Consider the following 22,860-nt stretch of genomic DNA (forward strand, 5'->3'; position numbering starts at 1 on the left):
CCGAACTGGGAAGACATGAAATCCGAAAACGTCCGAGCTCTGTCTCACGTATCCATTGGAGTCGGCGGAACCGTCCGCGGTGTTTTCGCAGTTTTTCTCCCCCTCTCTCAAGCTGAGAGATTGAAGTTTATTTCGCGGAGTAAAATGGCTGCGACTGGGTCTCGGTTCGGATGCAGACTGACGTAATGACGCAGTCGGACAGGAAGCGTTAGGGGGCGTGGCAGAGGGCAGGGATCATGATGACCAGCAATCATTCGTTCAATATTCATGGACTTTGACTCATTTGAAGTCAAATTAAATCCCAGAAAAGTACATTAACCTTAACAATGACAATGAAAGTGATCTCAACTATACTTTTGTATGAAAAATAAAACTTGGGTCTAAAACGGAGTTAGGTCTATTCAGTGATCTGTAAAAAGTTTCCAGATTAATAAATTAATCCAATAAAATGATCATTATAAACATACAGTATATATGCAGATTACAATGAGTGGCATAATTAATTTAATTTTGTGATCTAAACTAGTTCCTTTCCTTGAAAGTTATAAGCAAAGTAAAAGGAAAGGGAAGTCAATTATAGTTGCTACGGTTTGTGCGATATCAAACTGTTTAAATGTTTTTATTTAATTAGTTTAGATTCCAAAATACAATACAAAAACCCATATGAATTCAGTTCACTCAACACATTACTATAAAATGCAGTTGGATTTAAAAATGTACAAAGACACTCTACAGAGACAATTCTTTCTGTTTAGTTTTACACAAGACATTTTCATCCAGCTTCACAATGTAGAAACAATCCTGATTTTACGCTTTTATTCCTTTGATGCGTGTTTGGCCTTTTGCACAGGAGCAGGAACATCTGCAACATTGTGCAGAAACTCATACAGTGACTTAGCATTGTGAGCATTTCCAAGTATTTCTGCAAGTTTGTCCTGGCTGAGTTTGGTTAAATCCGCCAGACTGTCTGCACTTTTTATCAAGGACCTGTAGTTTTTCGTGCTGACCCCAGGCATTTTTAACAGAAAGTCATAAGGTCCGGGGTTATAGAGGCCTGCTGATTCAGCCACCGTGTCCGACTCAGCCGTGACCGCCTGAGCTGCGGCGGCGTCGGGTTCGAGGCGGCCTTTCTTCAGCTCTACAAAAAGGTCCGCCGTAGCATGTGGGGAGGGGCACCAGAGTATTCGCAGCCGGGGAAAATGCAACGTGAGAAGAGTGAGTTTTGAAGAAATGTCATTCGATGATATCTCGTGCCGGAAGTCTGATCGGGCCGTCAAGGAGAACGGTTTCGCTGGGTCAAACTCAATAAGCAGCACTGGTTTCTTGTAGTAGCGGGTCATGGAGAGACACTGGGTGTAGAGGCGGCCGCTCTGCAGAGAGCCGATCAGATCGCTGACGCTCTTGCGCTCCACGCATATGTCTGGCGTGAGGATGTAGTCACCTACTTCTAGGGTGACCGGTTCGATGTCCAGTCCACGGCGATGCAGCATGGAGGGAAGTTCGCTGCGGAACTCACGCATGTCTACAATGACTCGCGAAGGCTCTTTCGGCTGCTCCTGGCCTCCTGGTGATTGTCAAAAGAATGGAAACACATGGTCACATGAACACATTTATTGTAGACCTTTTCACAAGCAATTTTTTTAAATGAGCCCAAACTGACTTGCCTGCTTTGCGGGTGTTGGTAGTTGCATTGGCAGGCTCTAAATTTCGAGCAAGATCGAGGTTGGTGTCTTCTCGTCCCTCCCTCTCCTCCGGTATGACCATAGTAGCTTTTTCCCTGCAGTTTTACACAAACAAACACTAATTAGTAGCAGAATCTTAAAGAGAAACACTCAGAAACAAGTCACTGAATCGGATACTGATCCAAAGACATTTCTGACCTGATGAGGTGTTCAAAGGCTTTCTTCTCCTTAGAGAGTGCTGTCAAGTACTTCTGTTCTTCTGTCGATCCTCCATAAATGAGAAAATAAACCCGGAGTGCCTTCCCAGGCCGGCTGGCTTTGTAGATCTCCAGCTGTCGGACAAAACTCACTTCAGCGTCGTACAGCACCACAAAACTGGGTTCAACCTCGTGCAGCACCCGTGTCAAGCTGTGGGGGTCGGTGCAGCCTTTCAGCGGGTGGATAACAGTCAGAGGCTCCTTCAGCACACCATAGTAAGCATCAGAGGACAAATTCAACTTCATCTGTTCGTCCTCGCTTTCATCGTCCTCCATCAGTTCTTCGTCATCTCCGCTGCTGCCCAACGCGGCAACTTCGTCAGTCTCCCCCTTCCCGACCATCTGGGTCAGGGTCAGAGACGGTCTGCTTTTACTCTTCGTGGATTTTGTGTTTTTCTTCTGTGCGGGCTCCTTCCCCTTGCCTCCTTTTTTGGCCCAACCTTTTCCTTTACTGTGTGACTCAAGGTCCAAGGCAGCAGCAGCAGCGGAGTCCCGTTTGCCAATCGTGCGAGTATATAATCTGTGCAGCAGCCAATCTGAGCCGTGCCTGATGTACTGCTGCAGCTGGGCACAAGTACGGTCATCACTGGCACAGATCAGCACACGACCTGGAGGAAACATGTAGGGTATTTTACCATCAATTCAACCACATGATGTTGTGGGACAAGTTTTGGGCGAATGTGTATGTATGTGGATTATATTATTCTGTATTTTATATGCTATGATGTATATAGCTGAAAGAAGATTTCTGATTGTTTAAGCTTCTTAAATGTGAATATTTTCTTCATTTCTTTGCTCTGGATAACAAAGAAATCTTAAAAAGTGAATCATTTTGGTTTGTGGACAAAACAAATCATCATTTCCAGGTTTGACAAACACTGATCAACATTTTGAAAGGTTTTCTGACATTTTATGGACCAAACGATTAATCGATTAGTCGAGAAAATAACAGACAGATTATGAAAATAATCGTTAGTTGCAGCTCTATTATACATGATGGACCGTTCTCATGCTCCAACAACAGCACGTTCTAACCTGGTTCAAGTTCTGAGCTCTTGTTCTCCCTCTCAATCTCCTGCAGCACCTCAGTCAGCGCCTCCCACTTTGGGCTTTTCTCCAGCACCAGGTCTCGTTTCACCTCTAACAAAAACACAATGAACCATAATCTCAATAATACATATACTGAACAGATTTCCACTCTGAGGATTACTGCTGTCAGGGTAGTGTTCAAATGTCTGTCACCTGAGGCAGAAGATGACTTCTGTTTCTCAGCCTCTGATCCCACTTTGAGTTTCTTCTTGCTCTCAGCGATGCGGTACACTCGACTCCGGGCGTTCACAAACATGGAGGTGCTGGAGTCGAGGAACAGCCAGCCTAATACAACAACAATGACATGAAATCGAACAGGGGTCATTTTGGGCATTAAGAAAACAATATTATACTTAACAGAAAAATACAGTGTATCTATGGAGGTTTACCTGAATTGGAGCCAAAGCTCTTTTGGCTGGAGCGCAGTGACTCAAGGAGATTGAGGAAGGTGACACAGTCATACTGGGTGAGGTAAAGCAGAAGAACACGGAGTACCTTCAAGTCCTGGACCAGTGCCTTGGTCTTAGCTCCAAGCTGATGCCACAGGGGGTCCAGATAGTGACGAATGGTCTATGTAGAATAGAAAGTTTGGTTAAAAAGTACAGCAAATCCATTTTAATCAAATACACATAGGCAGTCTGAGTCTAATTCGATGCAAAGGTTGTGTTAAAGTCAGTAACACAGCAGCAGACCTTTTCAAAAGCCTTTCCCAGTGTGTTTTCCAATGAGAGGTCCTCAACCTCCAGAGACGGGTTGTAGCGTTTCAGCTCCTTCAGACAGGCACCCATAATGTCCAGGATGGAGCTCTGGATGGCCCTCATAGCTGGCGTCAGTGACACATGAAGCTCCACCACCTCTGGCTTATGCCTGTCCAGTGCTGTGTTCACTGATGCTTGGAACCTGTCAAATGAGCCAGGTGAAGGAGGATATAAATAAAGGGCTTCCTTTACCTGCTATGATGTGTAGAATGTCCTGCCATACCTGGGCCACAGGTAGAGCTTCTTGACAAAGAGGTTCCTCATCACACGCTCCACCTGACAGAAGCCTGAGGAGAGGGCTGTGGCCTTGTCAGTGAAGGCCTTAATGAAACCAGTCTTGTTCTTTTGTCTGAACAGGCGTAGGATGAAAGCCTCCTGACAAGACTCGATGATTTTATGGGCGCGATACACCAGGATGCCTGAACCATGAATGAAGAAAAACAGGCACATAGGAACACTTGTGAAATATACTGCAGTTCAATACCAAATATGAATATATTGTGTAAATGAATTTTAGTCAAAATCAGCCAGTTTAAAGTTCTGACCTGATATGAGATGAGCAGGAATGCGGTCAGTGAGGAAGTCCACCACCAGGATTCTGCTGGTGACAAACAGCACTCCTCCTTCGGTGTAAACATTATAACGCTCTGTGCTCTGGACATCACTGGTCACTGTCCTGGGCAGGTGGGTCACACCCTCCACACGCAACTGCTCTGTGAGATATTCCTGAGAAGCCAAAGTAAAAAGTCCACCAAAACCTCTATTATCTGTACGTATGTCTTGCCTGATGTGTATTATGTTCTCTTCTTATTAGGGCTTTGACGATTCATGAATATTCATACAATTTGACATATAGGATTTTCACCTTGCCCATAAACATAATTTGGCATAGATTTGCTTCCTGAAACAACCCTCTCAATGTATCCTGGCTTGGGATCAGCACCAAGAGTATACTTATGCATGCTCAATTCTTCATGTTAAGTACACTCACTACCAGTCGTTTTATTAGGAGCGCCTGTTAAACAGCACGTTTGTGAACACAAATATCTTATTAGCCGATCACATGGCAGCAACTCAATGCATTTAGGGCAGGATGAAGTCCAAACTGTACCCAAACATGGGTACAGTATATTAGAAACTGCTGATCTGCTGGGATTTCCGCTCATAACCATCTCTAGGGGGACAGAGAATATGGTCCCCCTAGAGATGTTTTGTTCCCCCCTAGAGATGTTTTGTTCCCCCTATAGATGTTTTGTTGATGCCAGCGATCAGAGTTATAATGACAGAAAGGCAACAGTTACTTAACTACACGTTATAACCAAGGTATGCAGGTAAGAGTGTCTCTGAACACACAAGTTATAAAGAAAACAATCACAATATGTCGAAATTTGACGGAGATGGACTACAGCAGCAGAACACCACACCTGGTGTCACTCCTAGTGCACCTAGTAAAGTGGCTAGTGAGTGTATTTTGTGCAATTAAAAAGAAAACAAAGATTTGAGCTCTGATAAACTTTTATAACACAGTGGTTTGGAGTCAATGCATCACATGGCATACAATCTATTGAACGCATTGCAGATACACCTTATCAAAAAGGTGGGTTTAAACGTGTCCACCAAAGACCTGAATCTCGCTAGTTCAGCTGACAAACCTGTTCGGGTGTAGTTGTGTTGAGCAGAAGCACCAGGCTGTCCTGCTCGGAGTAAACCCGCATGAACTGCAGTAGTATGCGGTCTATCCCAAGCCCCTCCGCCGCCACCAGCAGCCCGTCACAGCCGAACACACTCAGGAACATCTCCGTCTCGTACTCCAGGAGCGGGCCCGCCATGTCGGACACACCGGCGCAGTCCTCTTCGCAACGAATTCAAAAAGTTTCCTTTCACTATCAGTGATAAATATCAGGTAAAGACATTTGAAACAAACCGCACACGGGCTACTCGCGTCTGCTAGTCAATGTTTTGAAATTGCACATCCGGTCACGTGGTGGCAAAAACAAAGGAGGCGTTTGACATGTGTTTGTGATCAAGAGCGCCATCTAGCGACTCGGAGGTTTATAGCAGGTACAAAATATGAAATGAATAGTTTTCTGCTTTTCCCATAATAACAAAGGGAATAAAATACATTATCTTTATTACAGCAGCCTCTATGAATCTTTATAAAAACGTTTGTCTTTTATGTGTTCATTAAAAATGGAACTTTTGACAGATTCGTATTTATGAAAATACTTCACGGAGTAAATGCAGCAATAATTAATACAGATTAATATCATAAACAACAGGTGACACAATACACTAACAGTGTTGACATTGGAATGATAATGAATTTGTAATAGGGAGGTAAATTAATTAATTACGGTAATACCAACTCATATCTAATTCATTTTGGCAATGCTATATTGTGGCAACAAGGAGCTAATATTATATCCTATATCCTTTGTACTGTAATGTAAACTGTTACCACATAATAATTATTGACTGTCATTCATTACTGTGAGGTTTCTGGACATCTAATTTCCTTTCATTCTGCAAACCACTCCGTATAACACCAGCCATACCTTTTCTATGATTATAATTATAATAAATTATAATATATATATATAAATGAGAGGTGAATTGCAGAATTTAAGATTTAAATGCACTGATTCACATTTTAAAGACTTATATGGTGTACAAGTGTCCCTGTGCAAACACTGGTGCGGTAAAAAAGTGATGCAGACAAACACATCCAACCTGGCTGTCTATGAGAACCAAGTCCCTTTGAATTAAATCCTGCTGTATTTAAAGTGACTAATAAACAAAAATAGAAAGTTCATTTCAGTCGGAGCCGCTGAAATAAACAAGCCTTTGATCGCTCGGAACAATAAATCTTGCATATCCAAACGTCTCCACTGTTGCAAAGGCACAGGCACAAACTGACTGAGGATTAAAGTGATGCACTGTCTTAAACAAACCTATAGGGAGCAGTGGAGCACTTGGTTCTGCAAACCCATGGAACTCTGGTGTGTGTGTGTGTGTGAGAGAGGGAGAGAGAGAGAGAGAAAGAGAGAGAGATCAATTGTGTTCTCCCATTCTTCCTCTGGGACACAATCAGCAGCTTCATTTCAGGATGACATGAAGACATGAAGACATGAAGACATGAAGAAAGACCATTTGGATGAGGCAGCAACAAGACACCTTCAGCACTGACTAGAAATGAAGGAGGGTGGGGCAACATAAACTGATTCTGCAATTATTACAGTTCTATGGCACATGAAATTGAATCAAATGATCCATAACTGTGCTCAGGGGAATGAGTGTGTTACCATAGACGGTTTGGCACATGAGAGAAACTGAGGCGAAAGCTGCTCATGCGCTTCTCATTGCACCGAGCGTGGTGAGCAAAAGTGTACGTTTGGCAGCTGAGGTGTATCCTGATCTGATGACTGGTCTGGCGCCGCTGTAAATGAGAGGAGAACAGCTTGAAATTGATGGCAGGCTGCAGGATAAAATAAGATGAGATAGTTAACACTGGCTGCCCGACTGCAAGTGTAGGAGGGAAATGAGGGAGAGAACAGTGAGAGAAGAGAGAGGAGCTAAAAGCCTGCTAACATCCCTCCAGCCCTCATTAGGAAAAAGAGAGATGCAGCAGGGTTTTGTTGTAAATGGAGGGCTAAGCCTGAGAGCTGAACACACACTGAGGGCCAAACATAAAGCCTTGATGTTAACACACACTCTCTCTCCAGAGGAGGAGCTCAGCGCCTCAGGAAATACACTTGGCAGAATTTGAGAGTGACCACCTGAACTTCCCGTCACAAATGCATTCCAGATCAGTGGCAGCAGCGTTCTTTCTTTCTTTCTTTCTTTCTTTCTTTCTTTCTTTCTTTCTTGCACATGAGCTTTGTTCAGTGCATGCTGCTCACTGGGCCTCCTACTGAGAAACACTCCATTGTGAGTTGAATCCACGACAAGTGGCCGCGGAGACACAATCGTAAACGGGTGAACGGCACGACAGCACGCGCGCTGAGGCCTTTTTCCTGTAAGTGTTTTTAATGCTCTCTCTTATGTAGGAATGGCAGAGCGGTGCCGCTGCGCACAGAACACCCCACGGGAGCTAAAATATAGATGGAGGGCATTTTGGCTCTCAGAGCCGAGGTCAAGCAGCACGAGTCAAGCCGTCCGCCGTAACTGTAATGACACGCACACACACACAAGTAGAAAAAAAGCAGAAAAACGGACATTTTTTTTGTCCCCAGAGCTGCAATTTGAATACATTATCAGTGCCAAAACAAGGGGATTGAACATTATAGCGGTGGAGGAAAATACACCTCTTTATGCTGAAAACACGGAATGCAATTTGACTTCAATTGGGCCGACTGTCGCGTCCACTTTTGCAAATCGCTGTGACGCCAGATGCCAGAAATAATAATAATAATAATAAGAAGAAGAAGAATAGAAGGAATGTGGCGTGTTTGTGAGAAAAGACGAGAAGAAGAAGAGCTGGTGAAGTGAAGGAGTGAGACACAGAGAATCTATCGCTCCTGCCATGTTTGGAAAACTGCGTAGGCCACGATGGCTGATTTTTGTCAAACGGACACATGAGATTAATAATTCAAGGTCGACCTGCAGAGTCGCGCTGTCAGGAGGTGAGACAGATGTCAGTGATGGACCACAATATGCATGTTTAAGTGTGCGTGTGAGTTCTTGGATTTGTTACCTTTTTTCCTGAGATAAACACTGACCTCGTGAGGAGCAGCAGTCCTCATGGAGACCAGAACCTGGTCCTAATGAGGCAGAACCTAATTTCTGAGGGTAAGTTTAAGGCTAAGATTGAAATTATGGTTAAAGTTAGACATTCGCTGGTTATGATCACGGTTAGGCTGTCTAAATGAGTCCTTAAAAGGATAGCTGCACAGACCTGTGTGTGTGTGTGTGTTCTTGTATGGGTATCTTTGTGGGGACCAACAAATGTTTACATGTAATGCTTTTATCCAAAGTGACTTACAAGGGAATTGAGTAGAACCTGCCAGCGGTGGAGTTGAACTTGCGTCCGTGATGTCTTTGCACACAGGGTACTGGTTTTAACCACTGAGCTACCCCAAGGTATGTGGATTAAGGACATTTTGGCTGGTCCTCGCATTCTGAAACCCCCCAAAATTTCTTTTTCAGGGTTCAGGCCTGGTTTTAGGGTCAGGGTTAGGCACTTAGTCGTGATGGTTAAGGGTTTAGGGAATGCATTATGATGTTTTAAACCAATAAATCTTAAACAGATCCGAGGCCCCACCGCCATCGACCGGCGCAGCCTTACTCACATCGACAACGCTACACTTCCTGGACTGCAGATGGGGGAGAGGGGTAAGAGCATGAGAGAATCAGAGGAAGGGAGGCAGAGATCAAAGCCGCTCAGAGGCTGATTTAATCTCTACCAGCGATGTCCTGGAGCGGCAAACCTCCGATCTCTCCCTCGCTGTGTGTGTGTTAGTGAGGCTGATGTTTTCACAGTGGCTGCATCTGGACGCTGAGGCGTGAAGTTCAAGCAGGGAACAGCATCATCTGTCTCACTGTCCCAGCCTCCTCCCTCTCAGACGGACAACCCTTCCACCGCAGTGCCTTTGAAACGTCCAGGTGAGCTGACGTAGCGGCGACGTGTTTTATAATAATATTGATTTTTGATAGAGAAAAGACATATGACCAGAGCATGATGGACTATCTTATATATCTATAACGTGGATGTTATTACACCACGTGGTCGCTGTAATGTAATTACTTGCAGGAGTCGACCTGACTTAACTGGTTATTGAGCTACTGGAATTTTAATTTACGGAAGAAGAGAAAAAAAAGAAAAGAGGCAGAACAGGTCCATCCATCAATCCATCCGTCCAGCTGGAGGCAGAGTTTCGACAGTAATAAGAATTAGACTTCTGGTTTGGAAATTGAGGCTCAGGAAATAAGATGGAAATAGCAGTTATTAAATACAGGGTCGACTCTGCTGCTTGCAAAAAAGAAAATCAGCCTACTGTACTTCTCACTTGAGTCAGAAAACCCGTTTTTTGAGGAGTTCATGGCCTTGATTGCTGGTTTCAGTTTTGCAGATGTTGAGTAATTACTCAGACCTCCTCATGGGGGCGACAAACGTTCTGCACTGGAGCTTTAAAGTGCAAAACAGAGCAAAGCTATAAAGTGTTTTTCAAGTACGCGGCCGCACACCGATCACCACAGAGACATGCTCGACAATTTCCTATTGAAAACATTTATTCAAATGTGCACAAAGAAGCGCGTGTGAATTGCAGTTGTGTCTCCGTCTTCCGTAGCTGCGGGCCAATGTGATAAATGTGCCTTGCTGCCTCCACACAGGTGCTTTATTCTTTATTTTTATTCTGCCTTATTAGGCTTTGTAGACACAAACAGATTGTGTTTATTCACACCATAAATCACAGCAGACCCTTATTTCCCCGGCAGATGTGGTGACACGTAATCGCTAAAAAACACACATGAATAAATCTTACAGTCTTTTAAATTGTGTCCATTTACAGCAGAATGTGTGACTGATATGTAGACTTTAGGCCCCAAAAAATGGTATTATAATATTAGTTACATCTGTGGTATACGACATGGAGTCAGGTGACATCACGGAATTCCCAGAATAACCAAACTCAAGTCCAATTAGTCAGAGTAACGGAGAAGACGTGTGTGTGTGTGTGTGTGTGTGTCTACTTCCCCATTATTGTCTGCATCTATTATATATGTATGTAAGCGACTCAGCAAACTACTACTAACTGTAGAAACAATGCACAGAAAACTATAATGTTATCCTTAATTTGATTAATTATTCATAACCACGTGATCACCTTGGAGGATCAGTCGGTTTGTAACCTGCGGCGTGTTAACGGAGGAAAAATCTCAAGGTTACGTACGAGTGTTCCGTGCGATTATCAAGACTCGAGTTCAGCTCTGTGTTGTCAGAGTCCCCAAAGGAGAGGAGAGGAGGAGAGGGTGAGAGGAGGAGAGGAGGAGGAGGGAGGAGAGCCTGGATCACAGTTCACACATCTAAAAGAATCATTCGCTCTCATTTTGACCTATTGCAGGCTGACTGGTGCAAAAAAGAAGGGCAGCAGCTGTGATGCGAGTGACGCAAGGTATTTACCCCGGGATAAAGTACACACTGGCTTCAGCCAAAGTTTAGCAAACACGTGTGTGTGTGTGTGTGTGTGTGTGTGTGTAGAACGTACACACACACACACACACGTCTCTCCTTCTAAAAGCCAGATAGCTGTCAAGCGGCTGATGCAGTTAAGTCAAAGGCAAAGGAGGATTTCAAACATTTGCATTCCTCCTTAATTCCCTTTTAATCCAAACACTAACATAACAGTAGGAAGTGCAATCTAATTGAAGAGAGGATGAAAGCCAAGTGTGGGAAAAGATAGGTGGATTAATTAGCATTGTTGTGCGAGCGCATGTGTGTCTGTGTGCGTTTGTACGCGAGAGGGTAATTGTTACTTTATATGGAGCCACTACTTCATCATAAGAAGCGTGTTTGATTGGATTTTTTCCCCCCGTTTTAATCTCTCCGCCTCTATTTCTTGCTTGTTTTGGTGCGGCTCCGGCTAATTACTTTTACGGATTCCGTTTGAATGTCAACATGTTAAAGGCATGCGTTCACAGGCACGAATGCACGGAGGATAATCAGGAGGCGGCATTTTAATGAATCCATCAGTTTTGATGCCTGGGTACAGTCATGGTGGGAAACGTTTTTAGACTGGACTTTTGTGTTCCCTTGAGATACTTTTTTGCGATCCCTTGCAATGTTTTGCATTTCCTCACCTGACTTTTACGTTCCCTCGTGATACTTTTTTCGCGTTTCCTCGCCCTACCCGGTGCCTCAGGCTCTCCCCGTCCCTCTGGCAGCTCCGTCCGGCCATGCATGGCACTTGCTCCCTGCGACAGCGCCCTGGAGCTCCGTGGCCCCGTGCCCCAGGCCAGCACTCCTCCTCCATGTCCACGACTCCAATAAATGGAGCGGGGAGCAAGTGGCATGCACAGTGGGGCCTGAGGCACAAAAGTTATTCCAGCTATAATCACTTATTTGTAGATGTATTTATCTGAGCTGTGAAGCTCCAGCTGGAGTTGCCCTCTGGTGGCTAATCAGTATATTCCCTCTTCCTGATTGACTTCACAGATGAAACTGGAACATTTATCGTTGGTGTTTGTGCTTTTGGACCACGTTCACGTCCATGTGCTTATAAAACCGTGTATTTGAAATGATTGTGTGCTTTTTTAAAAACAAAAAATAGAGACACAATCAGCCTTACATCAACATGGGAACACCAGGATCACCTACATTCATGGTGGTGCCTTTATATACAGCATCCCCCCCCCCTCTGTTTCCCATGTTCACATGTTTCTATGGACTGAATATACGTGTTTAACTGAGGCCCATGCCCATGTCTTCTTTCATTCTTCCCTGAGAAACTGAAGAATATTAAAATTTAGTATGATTGTTGCCTCGCCTCACGCTGCCGTGCCCCGGGGGCACTTTTGGCGAAGCGCAGCACGTCGGCACCCGTTAGTTTAGGATGTTGTTAGCCTGGATCTTAGGTGCTAATGTTCCCCCACTGTTTACCGCTTGGTGAAAAGGCTCCATTAGCACTGAAGCTCACAGTAATGGCATGCAGATGGGCTGTCATGCGTTAAAGCAACGGCGAGCAGTGAGTCAGAATGTCCATACCTCAATTCAAACTCAGTGTGTGTGTGTGTGGCTAATGTGCCATATTTCCCCACACCTGTATATATACATATAGCCCAGTGCACGTATAGAAAATCTTCACCCGAGTGTGTGACAGTGTGTTTGTGTGCATTACTGTGGTTGTGTTAGTGTGTTAATATGTGAATGTTTTGCAGCTTTTACATTCGGTTGCTCCTTGGGGGACTTGCAGAAGCGTGGTGCAGCGGCGTGGGGGAAAGTGTTGCGATGACATTTGGAAATGGCTGCTATGTCACACTACAAAGTGCTCTGCTGGATCAAATGGCCTGCAGGAAGTCAGAACTCAGTGGGTACATTCCAACTATAATTATGCGAAAAAATGTGTGCTGCCTTCAAATGGAAGTGGTTACAAGGTGGGGAAATCGAGTGCCGCATGTATGGCATGGCATGGCGGTCAAGGGATGGGCACGCCATGGACAGGCAACATGGATCCTAACATTAATGTCACTGTTGGCATATTATTTTATTCATTATTTATTTGAAACGTAGTAGCCATTTTTGTTGACGGAGCACAAATTCAGAACACCAAATGTCAAAAGACAACAGCATAGTGCTGGCCCTCACAACCAGCCGCGTTGCTAGCAGGTGGCGCTATGCCGTTGACTGAGTTTTCATATGTGCCGGTGATTTCTGGCTGTATCTCTTGTCTCACGTGTGATATTTTGTGCAGATTGGTCAATGTACGGCAAAGTTACTAGGCCACTTCCTGTTTCCCAGCAAAACGGCGGCCACATTTAGAATGGTTGACTTCCTGTTGGGTGTAATTCATGTTCATAGACGTGTTCGGGGTCGGTCCCTTGAGTCACATATGACATTTCAAGTCGATCGGTCAATGTACGGCAAAGTTACACGGCCACTTCCTGTTTCATGGCAAATGGTCAAAATTCGGCAAAATCACGATGGTTGCCGTGGCCACAGGCTTTTGAATCTGTGAGACATTTTGGCTACTTTTCATCTTTGACGTGTTTAGTACAGTACTTGATCAGACAAATTTGTTCATTTAGGAAAAAAACGTGCAAATCACCAAGATGGACGCCAAATTCAAAATGGTCCACTTCCTGTTGAGTTGAGGGGATGATGCTAATGGAATTTTTTGTCTCAAGATGAACAAAAACGTCCCTTAGGCCATGGTCCTAATTGACTTTTTTGTTTGTCTTGGGCTGTGACATGTTTCTACCAAGTTTCATGAAATTCGGTACAACTTAGTCTCGGCCTTGTCCTACCGTGTTTCACCTTTGGGGGCGCTGCTGAGCCATTTTGCACCACTTTTATGTATTCCCTTATACAGTATGATGCAAATCTGTTTTCTCCAACGTTTAATGCCTCAGAAACGCAATCCTTTGGGGAGAAATATTTCTAATTTCCAGTTATTCCAATAGGTTCCCCAATATGTTGACAATTTTGTAATGTATAGGAAACAAGGAAACGGTCAGGCCCTTGGGAATGTTGTAATTTTCCCTCAGACAAATTGAAAATGATGAAACAATAACAAACAGAAATGACAGTGTATTGCAACGTACACATTCAAGAATAGAAGTTTCATTCAATTAAATTAGCAGTAAATAAAAATAAAAAGCACCGCGACCATGTTACGATGTTACGATGTTTGCTGGATGTGTGAGCAAACGCAAGCAGAGCTTTCAGGAGGTCAGAGTTCACGATAAACCACAGGAGACGGCCGCCCCGGTGGCAGTTGATGAAAAAAGATGAGGAAATAAATAAATCAATAACATGATATCTCTGGGTAATGATGCAACTCATCTTCTGGGACTTTGAGACAAGTCTGTGAATGATTTCAGACGTTGGGTTTTTATTTTGGATTTTTTTTGGCTTTGTAGGAGAGAACAACAAACACTGAAAAGGCTGTTATTGCACCATCGGTCTTCAAGTTTTTAATTGTGTTGTGTGATAAATTTGCTTTGGTTCACACAGGAGTCACATACAGTGTCATGTTATGGGATTACCGTGTTGCAGTTTTATTGCTATTCATTTTGCACACTTCAGGAAGAGAGTGATTAGCAGATTCATTTTCACGGTTTAACGATTGGTAAATCAAACGGTTACGACCGGTAAACAAAAAGCTTATCAGGTGGTCGGACATTGGACAAAGTTTGAGAACATTAGAAAATGATTATAACATTAGAAAGTTATTTCCTTATATGTACACAACTTAATGTTAATATATCAATAAGCATTTCACACAAACAAAAAAGAAGTCATTGGACTTTTTTATATTGTTAATTTTATTTTAGTCTGGACCAAAGTGTTTTAAAATTAACGACAGATTAACCTAATTCCTAAGAGCTACACTGCCTATCACCAATGGTGTCCCACAAGGCTGAGTTTTAGGACCCACTCTTTTTTTAACAATCTATGTGAATAATAATGGCTGTGGGAATAATACAATTACTAATAGTTCACATTTAGGTCACATGTGTTGTTAAGTCGAAGTTATGATTAATTTTATATCGTATATTAAAAAAAGGTGTAGTAATAATTGTGCAGAAGTCACAAAATAGACCGTTTTTCTTTTTTTTTTGTTTATAAAAACAAGCCAAGCCAGTTTAGAAATTGAGTACTAGAAAAAACATAATAATTTCATCAGATTGTTTACAGATTGTGCTGAAAAAAAGGATATAAGACACTATATTGCACTCTTATAGCCTCTGTATATACGTTTTAACATAAGCAGCCTAAATGCTCTGTGTTCTCAGGCTTCAAATATATTCATTTGTTTCTATTGAAAATATGAAGCAGTAACGTTGCTGTTTGTCACCGTACAGTCGTCCAACAGTGTGCACTAACGTATTCACACTCGTGTCAGGGCCAGTCACTCACGTGCACACGGTTGAGACACACACCACCCAGCGCGTGGCTCGGTGGGCGCAGGTGCTCGTCGTCGTCCTGATGAACCGCTCCTGCCTCGCCGCTCAGGCCTCCACATCCATTTACAACCCCGCGCGCACGGGCGGCAGCTACGCCGGCCATTTTTAGTCGGCAGGTGGCTCGTTGTCGGGGAGGGCGCGCGCTCGGTCCAAGTAAACTGCAGAGACAATCCACCGTCTTCACTTTGTGAGAGAGTGGGAGTCCAGTCGGTGGTGGTGTGAAGAATGGTATTGTGGGTAAATGTCACAGAGAGCCTTCTGTTGCATATGTGACTAAGAAGTGAACAAACAATATAACTCTATCCGCTCTATGGAACCACACACGAGTCATTCGGATCCTGAATGGTTTGATTTAGAAAAATCAACATGCGATAATTGATCCGATTGGTTTACAGTGAACACTGTCACTTCCTGTGTCGTGGGAACATCTACAGGAAGCCACACGCTGACTAATCATCTAACCACAGGCTGTCACAGGCATATGGCTCACTTCCTGTTGACAAAGGAGGACATGGAGGACACTGGGAAGTGAACGCTCACTGGAGCCAATCCAAAAAAACCCACAGGATTTAACTTAAGAGTTACACAGTACGGCTTTAAATAAGCTGAACCGACTGTAGCTCGGATTATTACAGGTCAATATTGTAGCCATTTTATTTTGACACGCCCCATCGCGGATTCACAGGCGTGTGGGATCAGAATTCAGTTAAACTGCTGTTTAATTTGGTAGATTGCACAGTTTAAAGACACTCGTCGAGTGTGGATGCTTCATGTCATGGATCCATGCTCGCTCTCCAGGCTACATCGACATCAAGTGTGAATAAAAACCACCTGTCCGGATTTCAAAGAAGGATAAAGTTTTGGTTCGAGCGGAGAGACAATTAGCATTTTAATTTCCTCTCCTTTTCCCACTCTCCCACCCACTGAATCCTCTAAGTTATGTAATTCCCTGTCAGCCATGATTAACCTGGCTGAAAGGTATTTAAACCATCACTCACGTCGTTTGCTGTCACTGTTATATCCTCCTCGCGGATTTATTGCCGTGACTGCCGGGTTAGATGGAGATAAATGAAGAATGAAACCTTCGGGGAGAATCCTGTATTCATGAATAAATTTGGTTGGTGATGTTTTAATCTGTTTTCGACGCCGCGCTGACTCTCAGATCATCGGTCAGTGCGAAACAATCACCGAACCACTACATATTTAAGAGGAAATGTGAGGTTATTATTAAAGCAACAGTTGGGGACGCATGTGTGACCAGTCGGACCAGACTCTGTGGCCGAAAACAACTCGTTGCATTAAATAAAGTGAATCACGGACGTCTCTGACCTCACTGAATACTAGAATCATCAAAACATGCTCCAGATTGGCGAGCGAGAGAGGAGCGCTGATGCCAGCCAGCTCGCCCAGTCTGTCTCGCTGGCTACGAGCCCAGAGGACAGGGCACAGCGATGGATAAGGCCTGTCCTCGGCTCTCTGCTGCCCAGATGGCTTGCTCCGTCGGCGGGCTCGCGGCCAGAAGGGGCGGCGCCGTGACGTCAGGCCCCCCCCAGAGGGGAGATGATGGCTTTCGTTTCGTTCCCACTCCACCCACCCCCCCCACCCTCCACCGACACCTGTGGACTGTGTGGAGAAATGACGGGGTGGTGGTTTCGGAGCCTTGCTGAGTGTGTGGTTGTGCGGCTGTGGACTGATTTGTGTTTCCTTTGAGGTGAAAAAAAAAACAGACAATAATCTTAGAATAAATACGAGATAATAGATGAAAATACATGCAACCCATACACACATACATAGAATATAAAGTCAGTCATAGAGGTGGTTATATAACCTTATGCAGGGCCGGCCCTATGTATTTCAGTGCTCCTAGGCCCCCCGAAATACTTTTTAAAGAAACTCTTCAAACAAAAAAAGTGATGAAAAATTGCTGATGCTGCTGATGACTATGAGACTAACACATTAATAAACATGTCATAAAACACTATGTACATATATATATATATATATATATACATACATATATATACATACATATACATATACTATAGTATACAGCAACACATCAAAACATTAAAATCACTGCAAAAGTTAAGTTTATTTCAAGTTTAGTTTAGTAGATGTTAACATGTCCGTTTTTGAGGTTTATATCATTGGACAGTAGAAAATAGGAAAAAGCCGCCAATAAAATGACTCTGTATAGTAATATATAATAGTAAATGGCGAAAGCAATATAGAAATGAGTAAAATAAACAAAAACGCTGTAACATTTGCACAAAAGGAAAAAAACGCCATTCCTTTTTCTGTCTTAACTCTTATCATAGACTATTATTAGGAGTGTTCATTTGTGAAGCGGCATCACTTTTTAATCACGACTCGCTGAGACGACTGCAGCGCGCTCTACGCTGGGATTTGTCACTTGCTCGACTACAGGTACGAGAAAAGAGGAGAGAGCACATGACTCCAGTTTTAGCGGCACTTCACTGGCTCCCTGGTTAGTTTCCAGATTGATTTTAAAATCCTTTTATTTGTTTTTAAATGTCTTCATGTCACTGTTCGTCGTCCCTAAGACTAAAAGAGGAAGTTTTAAACTGTGGAACGAGTTGCCGTGACACATCAGGCAGACTGACTCACTTCCTGTTTTTAAGTCCTCTCTTAAATGTCTCTTTTTTCTCCCTCTTTGTTCCTCTTTTAACTCAGTTTAAGATGTTTTATTTGTGTGCTTATTTCAACCATAAAAGGGCCAGAAAATGAGTTAAGTGTTTTTGCCCAATTTTCCAGAAAGACTTTCAATATCGGGCAGTGAATAACATCCATGTTTACACGACATGTAGAAGGGATTAAATCTTTTGTCCATTTTTCCATTTCACTAATTTAACGGGTTGAAGACAGAGAATTAGGGTTTCCACAACGACACTGTGATTTGTCGGGAGTCGAGCGGCTCAGCACAACTACGTGTATTTCAAGTGAACCCTTCTACTTAAGCCGATAATCATATCACAGAAGAAGAAGAATAATAACGCCACGACGACACAAATCCATTTAGAAAGCAATTCTCAGTTTGGGTGTCATTTTTGATAAAGCTCTCAGTGGTGTCATTGTTTACTGCATAAATCTGCCCATTTTACTGCGAGTTGCTTCCAGACGCTGCCACCAAAGTAATTTGAAGGAACCAAACAAAAGTGGATCCAAGTCCTGGGGCTTTATAATGCAGACAATTTCTGTTGTGAAATGACTTTTCTCTCCAGTCCAACGAGAGGAGTGAGGATGTAATTGAGCTGCCTCTGCTGTCATTACTCTGAGTTTTTAAAAAAAGGCAGAACTTTCATGAAGCTTGGCAGCGTTATTCTTTTCTCTAAGTGGCAGCGTCACATTCAGGACGTCTCACAAACTTCCTCAGGGCGCGAGCCACGAATGGCAGGGGCCCCGAAACAGCTCTGGGCACGGATTTGTGCGTCCGATTATTATTATTATTATTATATCTGTGGCTTTGCGGTCATTTTAACGTGCATTAAAAACTCTTGAAACTTTGCATGGAGGTCAAGGTTGCTCAAAGGCTCTATAGCGCCCCCTAAGGTGAAAACAGACGCAAAATTCCACCAAATTACCTGTAACTTGGGGGGAAGATGCTATAGACCAAGACGAACAAAAAAGTCGACCGCAACCATGGCGACCATGCAACAGGAAGTTGAATTTTGGCAATGAGCGTTATTCTTGTCTTTCTACATTTTATTTTATACTTTGCACGACAGCTTTGTTCTAATTTATTCTCTGTCCTTTAAGACATTTAGTGTTTCTATAAATCCCTTCGTGTTTTAGACGAGGGCGTGGTGATCCGTCTATCAAAACAAATATGATATGATATCACACTCAACAAAGTCAATTATATCATATAACGTGTGATCACACAATAACTTATGATTAGAGACGCGATCTACGGTTTATCCAATAATTCATTATTGTCTGGCATGGACGACATGATGGTGTCAGGCCTCTCAGATGAAGTCAGTGACCCCAGTGTTTTGGATCGATAAACAGGAAGTAGATTTCATCCTTCACGGCAGAGCGAGTGTCCTACAGGAACAGCAAAGGTCACGCCACTCTGGCCAAGAATCTGCAAGAATGTGTTTTTCATTTCTGTAATGTCAGTCATTTGTTGCCATGACAGGGATGACGATGATTTTTTAAGACATTTTTTCTTCTAATTGTCACAATAACACAATTATTGTCTTATTTCAGTCAATGGGGAAGGAGTGAGTGCCTTTAACTGCGAGTGTTTACCACATGAAGAGAAAAATCAAAGCTGATAAGAGGAGGGCACATACTGTATGAGAGTGACTGACAGCTGATGTGACGTCTTACCGGTTTCAAAAACAGAAATGGCGAATCTTGGAGCTCTGATCAGCAACCGGGAGACAACGTCCACTCTTTATATACAGACTGGGAATAAATGAAAGGAAGAAAACAAGTAGGATTCAGTTATAGACTGAACGTGTCACATCTTGATAATAGTAAAAGTCTAAATGAATGCAAATCTGATACATCTGTGTTTTAATGATCAAAACGTTAGGAAAATAAATAAATATTTAACTCTGAAACCGCTGTGTTGTTTGTTTTCTGCACAGACCAAACACAAACCGTGTCACATGAATACTAAGACGGCACTTTCACCAGTTTGCATCACAAAATCACGGGACTGCGATTCGTCATGTGTGTGTGTGTGCGCCACAAAAGCTGGACTTATTGGAAAAGCCCGGCTTCAGTGAGTCTGACAGGTGAAAGTGACACGCAAAGGATTCCATGTATAAAAATCAACCTTTATTATATATATATATATAAAAAATACAAGTGACCACTGTCAGCGTCACGGGTGTTCCACTGCGGTGACTCATTCAAACTCAGCACAGGTCAAACTGTGAGCGGCGCCCTCAAAGTTACACAAGTGCTCGTTCACGGAAAAACCAACAACAACATTCAGGACGAGAGTGTTGTGACCGAGCCCTGGTGCTACAACACCAGGATATAAAAATAGATTAAGGACATGAGGGTTCCTCCTCGGACAGGAAATGAAAGAGATGGTCACGCTCATTTTCAATTCCTCTCAGACGCAATCCCCATCCCCCTCCTCCTCCTCCTCCCGCCCTCACATGCTGACTTTTTAGAAAAACGGACAGAATCTGTAAGTGTGAAATGAGGTCAGTGATGGAAGAATCACCTATGGTATCCACCAGATCACGGATGGACACGCAGACACAGATGGGGAGTGTGTGTGTGCACACGTTCCATCTCTCTGAGAAACACACACACACACACAGATGTGTTGCTAAAGGGTTGCTATGACAACTCTCTTACATTTCTAGTTGGTCAGGGCGAGTGTGAGAGTCTGTGTGTGTGTGTGTGTGTGAAGAGTAATGGAGTAGAGTCATTAAAGGCTCACAAAAGGAATGTCATTTTGTTCATTTTTTAAAAAGAAAATAAAACGCGCAGCCAGGAGAAACTCAGACCAAATAATCCGGGTTAATCCAGCGCTTCTTTCCTCTTTTCCCACCATTAATCCCCCACCAGATCTCACACACACTTTTATTTAGCCCAACGCTGGTATCTTCAGTTTCACCAACACCGTCACGACGTCGCCTCAACTGTCACGCGTGAGTGCACGGCGAGGATGTTTTAAAACGACGTGCAGATTAAACAGATTAGACGGGATTTCAGCGCGAAACTTCAGGACTGAAAAGCACGGATCCACGATGAAATATTGTCAATTTGAACCACGCCATAATCCCTTAAGATTCCGCTTTTTAAACACTACCACTGAGAGATTAGAATGTGTGACTTGTTCCAGTGCATTAATGCACAAATCTAACATGTTATTAGAATTGACAGATAATATATGTCATGATTTGACGCTATACAAATAAAATCGTTGTGGAAAAGGTCTCTTTTAAGTCACAGCATCATTTTACGATTAACAATAATCTCTCTCTCTCTCTCATTGACATGAATTCAAATCGATTCTTCAATATCGGCCGGAATAAATATTCCCACTCTGCGTGGGCAGAGGAAGGAGCTTCAGGCCAACAGAGGTAAAAGAGCCAGCGCTACATCTTTCTTTCTCTTCAGTCGAACAACGTACCGTGTTAAACGTTACAGTAAAAACACACACACACGGGACATCAAATTATGGCGATGTGAGACGCTTGCATAGGACGGTCAGCTGGATATTTTTAGGAGGATCAAAAAGGAGAATTCTTGTTTCCCTCCATCTGCAGCGCGTTCTGGTCAGTGTCGTCGTTTTAGGGTGGAAAACGTCCTTTAAACTCTCACAGGGAGCATCGTTGTGATCTGGTTTTCACGCGGCCCAAAACGGAAAGACGGGCCGGAGTAGGTGTCAGATCTAGACGGAGGAAATGGAGCAGAGACTGAAAATATTCACGGATCTTTGTTTGGCTGCGTCAGGTCAGATTCTTTTTGGAAAACATTCAACTTGCATTTAAAAATGTCTGTTTGGTTTGAGGTTTTCATTCATTCACGACACGGTCAAACACAAGTCACACACGTGCATACGAGCCTGTGGGGGGAAACTGTCAGGTTTAGGTTATTAGTGAAATGTTCAAGCAAAATATGGATGGAAATAAACGTTGTGAAGCCTACAGGGTTGCGACTGAACTTCCTCTGCATCGCCTACTGTCCACTGTTGTTATCTGAGGAGTTAATCTCATCAGCGCTAATGAGCGCATGTAGCGCGCTGTTTGACCGAGCAGGAAGTCAAACAACAATTCATGTGTTTTTGGCCGGGCTGTGACGAATCTTGACCTTTTATTTATTTGTTTTAAAGAATGGGTTATTAGTGAAGTTCAACATCATTAATCATACGCGCGATTCTCCAAAGAAACCCCCTTTTGTGCCTCTAACGACGTCAAAATCCATCCAGCGTGATTGTCTGTGCGTCAGGCCTGCAGAAGCTTCCTGAGGTCCTCGTCCACGCCTCCGGCTCTCAGCTGCTCCAGGCTGTGGTAGCGGTGGACGACGCCGTCGGCGGTCACCACCACCACCCTGACGCCGTGGGCGTCGTCGCCGAGCTGGCAGCCGATGGCCGAGCTCACGACCATGTCCAGGCCGCCGTGGCAACCGCCGGCGTTGCGGTGGTAGTGGCCAGAGAAGACAGCCTTCACCCCTGCGGTGGACAGAGAGGTGTGAGAGCCATGGATTTATAAGTACGATGAAGAAATGAAAACATTTCAATGTGAGAAAACAGAAAAGAAACAAGGTCTGCGTCACTGATCTAAGCTGGGATGTTCCCACAAATAGACAACAAGCTGTTTTTAAGACACCATATCTCAGCCTGTGTGCATGTCATATCATGCAAATGTGTAACATCTATCAGGAGCTGACAGCCTGAGTGACCAACACCAGTGACTCAATATTTGCCCAGAAGATTTGAGGCTTTAAATAAACTTA

The 22,860-nt window shown here is 43.6% G+C and overlaps 3 protein-coding genes across 8 annotated transcripts in view; all 3 read right to left on the minus strand.

Moving 5' to 3' along the window:
* Window positions 1-190, minus strand: part of mrtfba (myocardin related transcription factor Ba) — a 32,116-nt gene extending 31,926 nt beyond the window's left edge. For all 4 annotated transcript variants that reach the window (XR_006358243.1, XM_044013828.1, XM_044013829.1 and 1 more), the window contains exon 1: window positions 2-190. The gene's annotated coding sequence lies outside the window, so the exon portion shown is untranslated. The remainder of the gene's footprint in view (window position 1) is intronic.
* Window positions 191-692: 502 nt separating this feature from the next.
* ercc4 (excision repair cross-complementation group 4) lies at window positions 693-5,796 on the minus strand. 2 transcript variants are annotated; one of them, XM_044013121.1, is made up of 10 exons: window positions 5,439-5,796; window positions 4,332-4,512; window positions 4,010-4,205; window positions 3,721-3,928; window positions 3,418-3,598; window positions 3,182-3,313; window positions 2,985-3,079; window positions 1,881-2,551; window positions 1,665-1,777; window positions 693-1,564 (listed from the first exon to the last, which is right to left on the minus strand). In XM_044013121.1, the coding sequence occupies exons 1-10, from the start codon at window positions 5,613-5,615 to the stop codon at window positions 816-818; spliced, it is 2,703 nt and encodes a 900-aa protein (XP_043869056.1). In that variant the 5' UTR covers window positions 5,616-5,796; the 3' UTR covers window positions 693-815. The 2 variants fall into 2 exon arrangements, with proteins under 2 accessions (XP_043869056.1, XP_043869055.1); XM_044013120.1 differs by having other exon boundaries at window positions 1,881-2,547; window positions 2,975-3,079; window positions 5,439-5,794.
* A 14,402-nt stretch (window positions 5,797-20,198) lies between these two features.
* The window catches only part of cpped1 (calcineurin-like phosphoesterase domain containing 1), a 29,831-nt gene continuing 27,169 nt past the window's right edge, over window positions 20,199-22,860 (minus strand). The window contains exon 6 of one of the 2 annotated variants that reach the window (XM_044013701.1): window positions 20,199-22,576. In XM_044013701.1, coding sequence (XP_043869636.1) covers window positions 22,350-22,576 — 227 coding nt within the window. In that variant the 3' untranslated portion in view covers window positions 20,199-22,349. The remainder of the gene's footprint in view (window positions 22,577-22,860) is intronic. The other variant, XM_044013702.1, reaches the window with a different exon arrangement.

The sequence above is a fragment of the Solea senegalensis genome, linkage group LG18 (assembly GCF_019176455.1).
Source record: "Solea senegalensis isolate Sse05_10M linkage group LG18, IFAPA_SoseM_1, whole genome shotgun sequence".
NCBI classification, from domain to species: domain Eukaryota; kingdom Metazoa; phylum Chordata; class Actinopteri; order Pleuronectiformes; family Soleidae; genus Solea; species Solea senegalensis.